We start from the raw sequence: 14,216 nt of genomic DNA on the forward strand, positions 1-14,216 counted from the left end.
TTGAATTGCTGAAATGATAATGACCATGAAAAATACTAAAACAGTAGTATACAAAAATCAAACAGTGAGGACAATAGCAAATGACTAACTCTGCAGATGTAGTGTTAATACTCCATATTTGCATGTGGCACTGAGCCAGTGTTCTGTAGTCAATATTTTAAAGCTCTGTGTTATTGATGGCATAGGGCAATACAATGCTGAACCAAAACATTTTGATAACCTCTTTATCAGCATGGTAGTCCACCATTGGAAAGCAATACACCAGAGGTTCTATAAGGCATAGATTCAGCAAGTCTTTGGTAGTCAGCAAGTCTTTCCAGGGGAAGGTAACACTGAATTTCTACGGACAGGTACTAACGGGCTGCTGGTTTATGGGTGCAGAGCTGTTGCCAAATTTTGTTCCAGATGTGTTCCGTCAGGTTCAGATCAGACGAATTTTGTGGCCAAGACATCAACATAAGTTGAAAGCATGCTTCTCAAACCAATGTACCACAATTCTGACCTTATGACATGGCTAATTTTCCTGTTGGAAGATGCCATCACTGTCGGAAGATACCATCACAGTCAGGGAAGACATCAAACATGAAGAGATGCAGGTAGTCTACAATAATGTTCATGTAGTCCACAGCAGTTATGGTGCCTTCTATTACTACCACAGATCCCATGGAAGCCCAGGTGAATGTCCCCCATAGCATAATACAGCTTTCACCTGCCTGCATCCATGGAGCAGTGCATATTTCAAGAAGCTGTTGGCCTGCCTGAAGGCATACCTGGACACAACCATCAACATGGTGTAATAAGAAAGACAGTTCATCTGACTAAGTGATATGGTTTCATTTACCAACACAATGGTGAGATATTTTCTTGCTTGGGCTGGGAATGTTATAACCCCCACCCCCTACCTCGTTGTCACCCACAATTTGTGGAAGGAGCAATTTTTTGACAATATTTTTAGCATTTCCCCCTTAACTTACATTCAGCAGCTTTTTCCAACAAAATCTGAACACAATAATTAAGTATTTTTAAGTTTTAAAATCTCTTGTACATGGTGGTAGAATTGCTTGAAACTTTCATCTCGCATGCTCTGGGATGATTGAAAAGAAAGTGACAGAAAATAAAGGATGCATAGTATAAAAAATGGTGAGATATTTTCTTGCTTGGGCTGGGAATGTTATAACCCCCACCCCCTACCTCGTTGTCACCCACAATTTGTGAGCCTACTCACATTCTGAATGTACTAAGTTGATTAATATATTTGTTAGGTAGTGATTTATTTTTCATAAACCATCTCAAGAGCCTGGTGGCAGAAATTCTAAAGGGCTTTTTTGTGTTTAGTATCAAGATCAAGAAATCCATCTGGGGCCATTGGAAGAAATGGGAACGAAGATGGTTCAGTAGAAGATGGAGATGATTGTGGTCCAGATGTTCTTGTTATTCCATTCTCCCCAGAAGTTGGTGAGAATATCGGACTTGCATCAGAACAGAAGGTTTGTCAACACAATAAGATGTTGCTGCTGTCATAGTCATTGGTTATTGCTTTACAGTATGTGCCATGTATCATACAGCTTTTTAACAAAATAAGACTCCATAAACAGATATGAAAAATTTAAATTTATTTTTGAAGTTGTTGGAAAATAACTTATTGTAAGGAAATTTGTATAGGCTGAACAACTTGAAAATTCCTCAAGACATGCATTATATTCAATAAGATGTGGTTGCCCCTTGAATGGTGCCATATGTCAAACACTTCAGGAATCAGATAGTTTCAGCTTTGACAGATATGCAGAATAATGGGCGGAGAACCTTTCATTGTCCCAATTGCCTCTTTATTAATGTTAGTGTAAACTATTAGGCGTGTAGGAGTGAGTGTCATTAAAGTATTTTGCTTCTTTAGAGAACATTGATTTTGGCTTTACTGTCTGTACCACAAATAGGATAGGAACTTCAAAACTCTTCCACAACCTAAGCTGGACATCTATGTGTTGACGTGAGTGAGTGTTGTAAGGGTAGCCTTTGAGGTACCTGTCACACCTCAGTTGTATTTGGCTTGCTCACGCGAGACCCTTATGTCGACATTTGCTTCCCCTACTTTACATGGGCCTTCCATGTAACTGCTCTTAAAACAATTGAATTCAAAGACGAGAAATGCCATAGAGGAAAAGAAAGTGGACAGTGTGGAAAAATTCTGTTATGTGCTAACAGTGATAGTGGGGAGAAGCTCCAGTCACTTATGATTTGGAAATTTGCTAAATCACTTTGTTTTAAAAATTTTGTCACATTTCCCCCAAAAATACTAAAAACAAGAAATTGTGGATTATGGCAAAAGTGTTCGAAGTATCAATACAAAAATGGCTGTAGCAGGCCAAAAGATTTTATTGTTCATAGACAGATGTGCAGCACACCCTTCACTTACTTGCTATTTGAGAAATATAACCATAGAATCCTTTCCAGCAAATTGCACAAGTGACTCCAGCCACTTGACCTTGAAGTATAAGAGGCATTCAAAAAGAAACGAGCCGGAGGCATAATTACAGAAACCAGTACCTGTATGTTAGAAGTATTGACCCTGGCTGTTGAGAGACTTGTCCCACTGTGACACAAGGGAGTGAATGGCTGTTTCACAAAATTCCCGGAGCTGCAATGTTAACCAGTTCTGCATGAACAGCTGGATGTCATTGTCCGAGGTGGAGCATTTGCCCCTCAGAGCCTTTTTAAGAGGACCAAAAATGACCCCCTTGTAATTCACTTCCTGCAGCACAGGACAATAGTGAATGCCCACCCTTCACCAAGTGATCAAATCAATACCCGTGGGGTCATTCTGCTCCATGACAATGCAAAGCCTCATACGGCCAACACAGTCACGGCACCCCTGCAGAAATTCAAATGGGAGGTTCTTGGCCACCCTTCATACAGTTTGGACCTCTCTCCCTCTGATTACACAATTTTTGGTCCCTTTAAAAAGGCTCTGAGGGGGCAAATGATTCATCTCGGACAATGACGTCCAGCTGTACGTGCAGAACTGGTTAACATCACAGCCCTGAGAATTTTATGAGACAGCCATTCACTGCCTTGTGTCACAGTGGGACAAGTGTCTCAACAGCCAGCATCAATACTTATAACATACAGGTACTGGTTTCTGTAATTATGCCTCCGGTTCATTTCCTTTTGAACACCCCTTGTAATACATACTTTCAAGTTGCATTATCACAAAGTGCTCATGCAGAATGCCATCAAGTGTGTTGGGAAAAAAGAAGAAATGAAAATAAAGCATTTTACAGATCACAATTTTACTTGCCATTTTTTATTATTGTAATACTTGGGCCAGAAAAAGTTTCTGAGAACGTATTAATGAATTTGTTTCTTCTGATAGGCAGTGCACTACATCGCAGCTTCAGGGCACAATGTTTCAGACATTACCATTCATAACTGCTTCCAAAAATGATTTTACTTTTGTATGGAGCCACAGTCATATAAAACTTTTTGAAAGATGTAACCGCCATTTGACCATACAACAGGTTTAATTTCACATTCTAGATTTTGGTCTTAGGCCATTATCAAGTGTTACAATTATTATAAAATCATTAGACTTGAGTTGAACCCAGGTTATTGTCAGAACATGTTTCTCCGGATATATAAACAAATTTAGTTGAAATAAATGCGAGAACATTTGTGTGGTATGCTAATTTACTAGCAGTTAGCATGACTCAGTTGATATGGTTGAGGAAAAATAGATGACCAAATCACAGGTTTTAAACTTTGCTACACTATGTCTAAAGCCAGATTTGGAAATGAAGTCCATGGTCATGAAGGAAATGATGATACTGAAGATGTTTCACCTAATGAGCATTCATCATTTCGGGATTACGGCAACAATGCTGAAAACCTGTAGAAGCCATGACTATTCCTGAGATACTTCAAGATGCATTGAGGGACATGGACAAGAATACTGACAAAGAGGACAATACAGTAGAGCTTCTGCAGTCCTCTGTGATTTTTAATGATACAGTAAAAGTGTTAGAAAAAATTAAACAATTTGTGACACGCCATAATGTTTCTGACAAAATAACGGCATGGTTATCCCGTTTTGAGGATACAGTGTATGCTGTAACCATGGCAAAGGAAAAAAACAGAAAGGATTACAGACTTTTTATGAAATGGTGTTTTCTTCTGTGTAGATATTTACTTTTTTTCTCAATTTTTTTAAGTACTTATTAGGCTTTTATAAAGTTTTCTGTAAGACAACTTTTGATTTACTGTATTTTCCATTTGTCATTTTACCAGTTTAATTTGCAAGTATGACACGTTCTTTCTTGTATACATTTTTTACATTTATACCCCCACCCCCCCACCCCTTTGTATAAATGGAGTTTTACTGTATCTAATTACATTTGTGATGTGAAAAGACAATTATGCCAAGACAAATTGACTTAGACTGAAATAGGAGCCATTTGCTGACATTGACATCAGAAGAAGTGGTGTGTAGTAACCAAAATTAGTAGTGATGTTGCCCCAGAAACCTTTTGTCTTTCTCTGAACGTCTCACCAAGATTCTCGTTAATGCATATGGATCTTAAAAGTGACGTTTGAAGTTACATTATCGAGGCACTTGTTTGACTTGTCATTCTTTTCAATTTATTTCTTTAATTTTGTTTATATGAAAACATCTTTTTTCCGTGCTACATCATCTCTAAGCAGTAAACACAGAAAGCAAAATAGTGCATTTTTTACTTCACAGCTGCAAAACAAACTTTCTGTTGGTACCATTCAGAATGAAAGCTACAAATATATTAGTTGTTGTTGCTTATGAAGGGACCAAGTAAAATCTCATTGCCAGAATTATGACATGCCCCGTCAGATTGGTGCATCGGTTCCTGAGCCATAAATCAAAAGAATAAGAGAACACCGTCCTGTGAGAAGTATTATAATATACTAAACGTAGTACAATGAATCATCATTGAAATCCACATACAAGTCCTTGTGCAATGCCAGGAGAAAATAAACACCTGAACACTTGATAATTTACATCCAGCTTAAACATAAGTCAGATCTTGAGGCCAGTCCTGTTGTACTGTAACTTTAGGGAAAGTTGCGACTTCAACTACAACAGTAATCGACTGCTGATAGACTGAAGCTACTTGGCTGGGTAGAGCTGTGGTTGAGTGGCCTGTTAAATATGTGATCAGAGACACCAGTGATGCCTCAGCTGAGGGAGCATGGCACTTGTGCAGCCATCATTTGGGCGGCACCAGTTGCTGTGCTGCCGCTGTTGGACAGCAGTGGAACCTCTAGCACAAGTCTCTGTACCTGGAATGATTGTCTTTTGTGTGATATTGACAGGCTACAATACCACATCCTCCTGCTCCCCCTCCCTATCCACCACCACTGCCGCCGCCACCATTGCTGCCGCCACTGCCACCACTACCACCACCACCACCACCACCACCACTACCGAAATTCCTCACCACTGTTGTGTAGTAAGCAAAACAGCAGCAAGGGGAGGCTTGGTCACAGGCGTTGCTGAGGAGGCAGGAGCTAGGGCAACAGCCGATGCAGCATCCCTGCTAACAACCCGGCATCTGCCTTGTGAATGCCTGGGAACACTGGCCAGAAAAACTGGCATATGGTGCACACCTGTGACCAGTGGCTAAGGCCCTGTGGAAATGGAAGACTTTTCGGCATCTGGTGGGTCTCTGGTGTTGTAAAGAATGGCATTTGGGTGATCCTGGCCCAACCCCAATGCCAGAAGCAACACTCGTGCTATGTCGATCTCCATTTGCTCCTCATCTGGTGCTTACAGTGCTGAACGCAAGGAAGCCATGGATGGCAGTGGCAACAAGATCCTGTGTGGCACCGAATCTGAAACTGAGAGATTTGAGGCACAATCATGCAGGTGACATGCACTAATTTGGTTGTAGTGCTATCTGTGCACACTGGAAGGACCTGGGATGCAAAAAGAGAACAATCCAGGATGTTAATAATGGTCCATTTACCCATCTTAACTTGGCTCCAATCAATCTGAAAAAGACAACATTGTTAATTTTAAACTGTCTGCTGAAAGGGTATTTAACCGACCATTCAGGTGGATGTGGTAGGTGAAGTTAAGTGTTATGATGGTGACCATGAAGCAGTTCCACAGGTGATTTGCCATCTCTTGGCTGGAACATTACGATGCCTAGAATGTTTTAGAGACTGTTCCCTCGCATGGGAAGCATGCACGAAGTCTGTTCATTCGCTGCTTAAAAGTGCGTACAAAATGTTTCATTATTCGATTTGACTGGGGATGGAATGGTGCACTAGTCTTGTTGTATGCTGTTTACATCACAGAATTGTTGAAATTTACTTGACACAAACTGTGGTCCATTATAAAAAATAATTACTTGTGGAAAGCTCTGTATACAAAAATTAACTTCACTGCCTTGATGGTTTGAGAAGCAGTTGTGGACTGCATGGGTACAACAAACAGAAATCTTCTAAGTGCATCAACCACAATTAACCACTGAATGTTCTAGAATGGACCAGCATAATCAATGTGCAGCCTTTGCAATGGGATGATGGTTTTAGAATTTCTAATATGTCCATTAGTACTTTCAGCTGTGGCAAAGGATGTGACTCTACAGCTGTTTGACAGTTGACAGTGAACTTGAAGTCAGCACATAAGCATAAATTGCCATTCAGTTTGGTGAGAATCATTAGAGGAGAAGCCTATTGGCTTGCAATAACTGGTTCAACAACCCCTTGTTACTACCAGTGTTCTAAATCTGTAACTACTTTTTCCTGCAGGACAGGCCATGCCTGAAAGCATTTCAATTGTGCGTTGGCTTTTAATGTTACATGCTTCACAAAGTTGTTAGCTTTGCCTAACATATCCTGAAACACTTCACAAAACTCAATACGTAATTGCGAGATACTGTCATTAGGCACAAAAATGTTGACTGACCGCACATTGTCTTCTGTCTGTAATGCAAACAGGTTGAAGGCATCCATGTCAAAAATGTTCGGACTGTCTTTTGCACAGAGAACCACAAACAAGACTGGTTTTGTAATTTTCTTGAACGTGGGAGGGAGACTACAAACACCTAAGATAAGGATATAGTCACCATTGAATGTGGACGACACTGTTTGTGAGTGACAAAAGTTTAGACTGACCTAGCTGTCCATAGGTAAATCTATTCAAAAGTGTGACAGATGGTCCAGTATCAAGTTGCATACAAACATCCTGCTTGGAAATGTTTAGTGATATAAACAACTTGCTCATCTATCTTTGAATAGGACATGAGTCCTGAGAATTTGACACTGAGTTCGGTTTTGATATAACACTGTTTGTCTTGTTAGACAGTTTTTACATGACTGCATTAATACTCATGACATGATTTTTAGAGGAACGAACTCAGTGACACTACATAACATTTTATCACTACAGAACTTTCCACACTTATACCTGATTTTAGACTGTGTAATCAGACCTCTTAAGTCTGCTACTTATCCCCTGTTTGTTTGATAGTCTCAGCTTCTTGCAAGTGATCGAGTTGGCAAAATTTTCCCAGTACTTATTGGGTTTTATTCTGTCAAAGTATTTGGATATTAACAGTATGCTTTAAAACAAAACAAGTGTTTATAATTTGACCCTTTGCACTTCTTATGCCCATGTTTGTGTGAATGTGAACCCAGTTCTCTAAATGATCACTGAGAGAGAGAGAGAGAGAGAGAGAGAGAGAGAGAGAGAGAGAGAGAGAGAGACTGACTGACTGACTGACTGACTTCACTCACCTGTAAACTTTCGTTTGTGATGCAGGTGCTGTGCCTTGAGGATCAACAACATTGCACGGAAACTGGTGCGCATGGAAATATCACAGATGCTGGAGGTCCTATAGGAAACATTGTAGATAGAGTGGAAAGTCAAGAGAAGCGCACCCGTTTCTCCTTGCTACATGATGAAGGCTCAATTGGTGAGAACTTACATAGCTACTGTTGTACACATCCATAACATAGCCATGTGCCATGTTAGTGCAGTCCATAACAGTTATCATTTAGAATGAGTCTGTCTGTAACCCATGAATTGAGTTATGGAAGCTCCTCATAATACAGGTGACCACAGTTTATACACTAGGTGATCAAAAGTATCTGGACACCTGGCTGAAAATGACTTAAAAGTTCATGACACCCTCCATCGATAATGCTGGAATTCAATATGGTGTTGGTGCACCCTTATCCTTGATGACAGCTTCCAATCTTGCTAGCATGCATTCAATCAGGTGCTGGAAGGTTTCTTGGGAAGTGGCAGCCCATTCTTCACAGAATGCAGCAGTGAGGAGAGCTATCAATGTAGCTCGGTGAGGCATGGCACGAAGTCAGCATTCCAAAACATCCCAAAGGTGTTCTATAGGATTTAGATCAGGACTCTGTGCAGGCTAATCCATTACAGGGATGGTATTGTTGTGTAACCATCCACCACTGGCGATGCATTATGAACAGGTGCTCGATCATGTTGAAAGGTGCAATCGCCATCCCCGAATTGCTCTTCAACAGTGGGAAGCGAGAAGGTGCTTAAAAAATCAATGTAGGCCTGCGCTGTGATAGTGCCATGCAAAACAACAATACAACCACACCATAACACCACCACCTCCGAAGTTTACTATTGGCACTATACATACTGGCAGATGACATTCACCATACCCACTCCCTGCCATAGGATCGCCACATTGTGTACCGTGATTCGTCACTTCACACAATGTTTCTCCGCTGTTCAGTCGTCCAATGTTTACACTCCTTACACCAAGCAAAGCATCGTTTGGCATTTGCCGGCGTGATGTGTGACTTATGAGCAGCCGCTTGACCATGAAATCCAAGTTTCCTCTCCTCCCGCATAACTGTCAGAGTACTTGCAGTGGATCCTGATGCAGTTTAGAATTCCTGTGTGATGGTCCAGATAGATGTGTGCCTATTACACATTACAACCCACTTCAACTGTTGGCACACTTTGTCAGCCAACAGACAAGGTCGGCCTGTAAGCTTTTGTGCTGTACGTGTCTCTTCATGTTTCCACTTCACTATCACATCGGAAACAGTGGACCTAGGGATGTTTAGGAGTGTGGAAATCTCGCGTACAGACATATGACACAAATGACACCCAATCACCTGACCACGTTCGAAGTCCATGAGTTCCACGGAGTGCCCCATTCTGCTGTCTCACGATGTCTAATAACTACTGAGGTTGCTCGTATGGAGTACCTGGCCACAGGTGACAGCACAATGCACCCAATAGGAAAAACATATGTTTTTGGGGGTGTCTGTATACTTCTGATCACATAGTGTACATGAAGGGTAGAGTTGGGTATCACTTGTGAAGCCATAGTATAACTGTATCACAGTGCCATTACAGAGATTATGACACAGCAGTTACAAAAATTTGTGACTTATTCAATTTGAAAAACACAACATGTTTCTGGAAGACAAGAGCCCATTGTCAAGTTTTGTAATTGCAGAGAGATATCCAATATATGTACGTTAGCACATGAAAAATGTATCATGCTTACCTTGTTCATAGAACTTGATATTGGGAACTTGTCTTTCTGAAACTTTATTTTTCCAAATTAAATAAGCCTTTGGACAATTGGTGCATCATAATCTCTGTACTGCAAGTTAAAAAGAATTATTCCTGAACTTATAAGTTATCATACTTAGGAATGAAATGTTTAGTTCATAATACTTTGCAGTGGAACTTCAAGTGTTGTAAATGATGATGCTCTCCTTAAAAGAAGGTAAGTCTGTACCAGCTGACTGTTACATTTAATTAAACAAAGTACAGGGTTGGAGCTTTAATAGTGGCAACTATTTATTTACAGCTTGTACAAAATAGATAGGTGTTTCAAAGTTTTACTGACCTTCAAAGTAGTCACCAGCATTGTGTATAACCTGTTGCCAGTGATGTGGAAGTCATAGGATACTTTAGCAGTGCCAGTTGTGTGGACAGCTCGAGTGGCGTGGTCTATTGCCCGACGAATTTATAGCATTTCTGAAGCGAATGGCATGAAGTGTTTCCTTCAGTTCAGAAATCAAGTTGAGTCACTAGGTCGGTTGGTAGATTTTTTTGAGCGGGGGGGGGGGGGGGGGGGGGGGTACCAAACAACAAGGTCATTGGTCCCGAAGTCACAAGGGCCTAAGTCAGGGGAGTGCTGTAGGTGGTATAGCACTTAACAGCCCCATTAGTCAAACAAATCAGTAACAGCTTGCACTGTATGTGCTTGAACATTGTCCTGAAAAATGATGGTCAGGTCCTGCAGAAAGTGTCATCACTTCCGTCTCTAAGCTGGTCGTAGGTTATGTTCGAAAAATGAACAGCATAGAAACAGAAGTGATGACACTTTCTGCAGGACCTGACCATCATTTTGCAGGACAATGCTCAAGCACCTACAGTGCAAGCTGTTACTGATTTGTTTGACTGATGGGGCTGCTAAGTGCCATACCACCTACTGCACTCCCCTGACTTAAGCCCTCGTGAGTTCAACTTGATTTCTAAACCGAAGGAAACACTTCACGGCATTCATTTCAGAACTGCTACAAATTCATCGGGCAATAGACCGCGCTGCTTAAACTGTCCATACAACTGGCACTGCTAAGAGTATCCTACGGCTTCCACATCGCTGGCAACGGGTTATGCACATTGCTGGTAACTACTCTGAAGGTCAGTAAAACTTTGAAACACACATCTATTTTGTACGAGCTCTAAATAAATAGTTTCCATTATTAAAGTTCCAAACCTTGTATATTCTCAGTTGTGAATACGGACAACCATCAGCTGTGTAATGAGATAACAACAATGAAAATTTGTGCTGGACCGGGACTTGAACCCAGATTTCCTGCTTTATGCAAGCAGTCACCTTAACATCTTTGGCTATCCATGCATGGTCAGACCCAAACTTCTGCATGTTGCCGTTTGTGCCAAACCTGCACTCATACACATAACATAGTTCTGATATGGAGGGAGGCACATTTTAATTGAGTCACTGCCTGGTATCGATGGTTAAAGTGCCTGTATTGTTAAGAAGTACGAGTCTATCTTCCGTCAGACATGCAGGCACATTTCTGGAAGAGATGATCTCACTATCAACTTCTATAGTCATACACAGATATCCAATATATGTATGTTAGTATGTGAAATAATGCATCAGGCTCTCCTTGTTCATAGAACTTGATATATATTTGTAAGGAATTTCACATTTTTCCCAGACACAATCACACATCTCAAAATTTCCATAAGCTCATAACGCCAAAAATAAATTATAGCAGTGGTTAGCACACTGGACTCGCATTCGGGAGGATGACGGTTCAATCCCGTCTCCAGCCATCCTGGTTTAGGTTTTCCGTGATTTCCCTAAATCGTTTCAGGCAAATGCCGGGATGGTTCCTTTGAAAGGGCACGGCAGATTTCCTTCCCAATCCTTCCCTAACCCGAGCTTGCGCTCCGTCTCTAATGACCTCGTTGTCAATGGGACGTTAAACACTAACCACCACCACCACCACCACCACAAATTATAGTCCTAAATAACAAGCAATAATAGGCCTAAAATTTAATAAATTTTTATCAAAAGTGCATACTGCCCCTTTGGTTTTTGAAACCACTAGTAAAAGCAGTAGTACAAACTCAAATTTATGTTCCAATAACGTTAGATTACTTTTATTGTCAGTGATCTCCTCAATATGATCATTATAAGACAGACCACCTATCACAATCTCCTACAGTCACACAGCACAATCTTCTCACTGACTGTTGCTTTGAATGATGTAAGTGACTGCTGCAGTGCACTTAATTTGTAGAACTACCTCAGTGTACCACTAGATGTGTCTGTCTTCCAACAGCATTGGGAGTTTCATGAGAAAGGCACTGGTACTTAAAAGAAGTGGTTTCTGGAAGAAATCACTGCCACTCAAATGGTTAATTCGATACGTCATTTTCACTTTCAAGTGAAGATTGGTAGGAGTAAACACGTATGATCTTCTTCAGGGAAACAATTTTTAAAAAGGAATTTAGTATTTCGGCCTTCCATCTGTTATCCTCTGTTTCATTGCCATTACAGTTAGTGAGCATCTGACAGATGGCTGTGATCCATTTACATGATTTAACACAAGTGATCATCTAAAAGGTTACCTCACCAGTTGATTCTGTGAATTTAGAGTAATAATGTGTGATTCCATGTGTCTACCACTTACCACAAACATTTGAGTCTCCCAGTCTATAGTTGGTAAGTTGAGTTCTCCTTTCTAATTTTGCAGCATGACCAGGAAATTTATGCGCACCCTTCTCCAGGTTTTCGTAGAAATGTTTTGCGGGTGCTGTTCTTGTTGCAAGGGGTCTATAAAAGTATCTGACTACCAAAGTTAATCTGCCTATAACACTTATCTTCTTCACCCAAATTATTTTGTGTTTGGATTGTGTATTAATCTCACTAGATGTTATTGTAGAATTTGGCGAAGAGTGGGTCAAAAGCCTCAATGAAATTTTCGTGTGATGTCATACTGCTTTAGGCTATTAAAATATTATTTATTGTGATGGTAATTTTAAGACATGATTATTGTCAAGCATTGTGGGATGTTGTGACCAACGCAACAACATAATGTTCCCAGCTGTGTCAAAACAAATACGTGTGGTGGTATAAATCTACTTGCTGTTCCATACACCATGTATGCACTCATTAGAAAACTGACGAAATAACGGTGAACAGCAGACATGTTTCTTGTTATTTCATTAACTTTGTAACATATGTGTGCATGATGTATGGCACAGCGGATAGATTTATACCAGCCGATATATTTGCTGGGGACTATGTTCCAGCATGTCACAACTTCCTGCAATGCAGGCAATGACCATGTGTAGAAACTGTGATCAGAGTAAATAATATTATAACAGCTAAAAGTGGAGTGACCTCATTTAAAAGGCTTTCACAAGCCATAATTTTGAAACTAATTGGCAGGGTAACTTAAAATTTTGTACACGAGTGTTCCACACCTGGTAGCATTGGTGTGCTAAATTTCAGCCAGATCTGGGACTATCAGCTGGAACATTTTCTCATATTGCTTGAATTGACATGGGATGACCCAACTGACAAAATAGTTGTATTTTGGACAGGGGTGTTACTGAAGGTTGAGCAAGAGATATTGTTCCATATATGTGTGGTTTGGTGGCTTAGTGGTTAACAGTCAGACTACAGATAAAAAGCACTCAAATTCAATCCACTGCCAGTTTTAGGATTTTTGTCTCTCGCTCATCATTTCTTTCACCTCTGTCAATGTTTATTTTTGTTGATTTGAAAAATGTTGAGTTGCACTGTGGTTCAGAGACCAACTTAAATTGCAAGTCCCCTACTACTGGTTGGATAAGTCAGTTGAAAGATAGGAATAAGGCAACGGAATCCCACCTTCAACAGGACCTTGCCTAATACCGCATTGTGGTAATAAATCCAACCTTCAGGTACATGTCAGCTTTACTTTTTTAGCTCATGATGCAATGTGACTCAATATCCATGGATGTTATTGGTCTTTATATTATTTCAGGTACAGTGAATTTAATGCTTTACCTTCTTACACTTAAGTATTATGTTTCTTATACTTCATGTGTGTGAGGTAGTCACAGTGACCTAATTGTGTTTCAAAATGGGGCCCCTTTATTTAGCGAATGTCAACTGGATACTATTTCTGCTGCTATAGCTATAGATAACTAGAAAAGAGTTCTGACCTAACTCTGCAACTTATTTATATATGTTAGGCAGTCAAACACTAAAATTTTATTTTGTATGAAACCAGTAAATATTGATTTTTTTTAAAGATTACATACCTCAATATGTAAAAATGGAATTCTATTAGGGTAACTTTGTTGTCCATCCCCTTTTCCTCAGCAGTGGATAAAGATATCAAGTTGAAATTTATGTGAGAGAAAAATCCAGTCTTGGTGGCAGAGGTTTAATTTTCAAATTTCAATTTCACATTTTGTTTGTGGTAGGCATCTTCAGATTATCTACAATGAAAAAATTACAAAAATAAGTGTAAGGAAACTTCCAGATCCCATCTTGTGGAAAAACATTTCAATGGCAATACAGTAGGCTAAAGAAACATAACAAACAGCGGACGGACGGACGGACGGACACACACACACACACACACACACACACACACACACACACACACACACACACAAACAAAATAGAACCAGTAAAGACAGAATG

At 40.2% G+C, this 14,216-nt stretch overlaps 1 protein-coding gene across 2 annotated transcripts in view; it reads left to right on the forward strand.

The window, feature by feature from the left end:
- Positions 1-14,216, forward strand: part of LOC126183295 (GTPase-activating protein and VPS9 domain-containing protein 1) — a 303,063-nt gene that overhangs the window by 126,307 nt on the left and 162,540 nt on the right. For both annotated transcript variants that reach the window (XM_049925134.1, XM_049925135.1), the window contains exons 10-11: positions 1,336-1,487; positions 7,793-7,946. In XM_049925134.1, the coding sequence (XP_049781091.1) occupies positions 1,336-1,487; positions 7,793-7,946 (306 nt within the window). The remainder of the gene's footprint in view (positions 1-1,335; positions 1,488-7,792; positions 7,947-14,216) is intronic.

The sequence above is a fragment of the Schistocerca cancellata genome, chromosome 4 (genome assembly GCF_023864275.1).
Source record: "Schistocerca cancellata isolate TAMUIC-IGC-003103 chromosome 4, iqSchCanc2.1, whole genome shotgun sequence".
Lineage (NCBI taxonomy): Eukaryota > Metazoa > Arthropoda > Insecta > Orthoptera > Acrididae > Schistocerca > Schistocerca cancellata.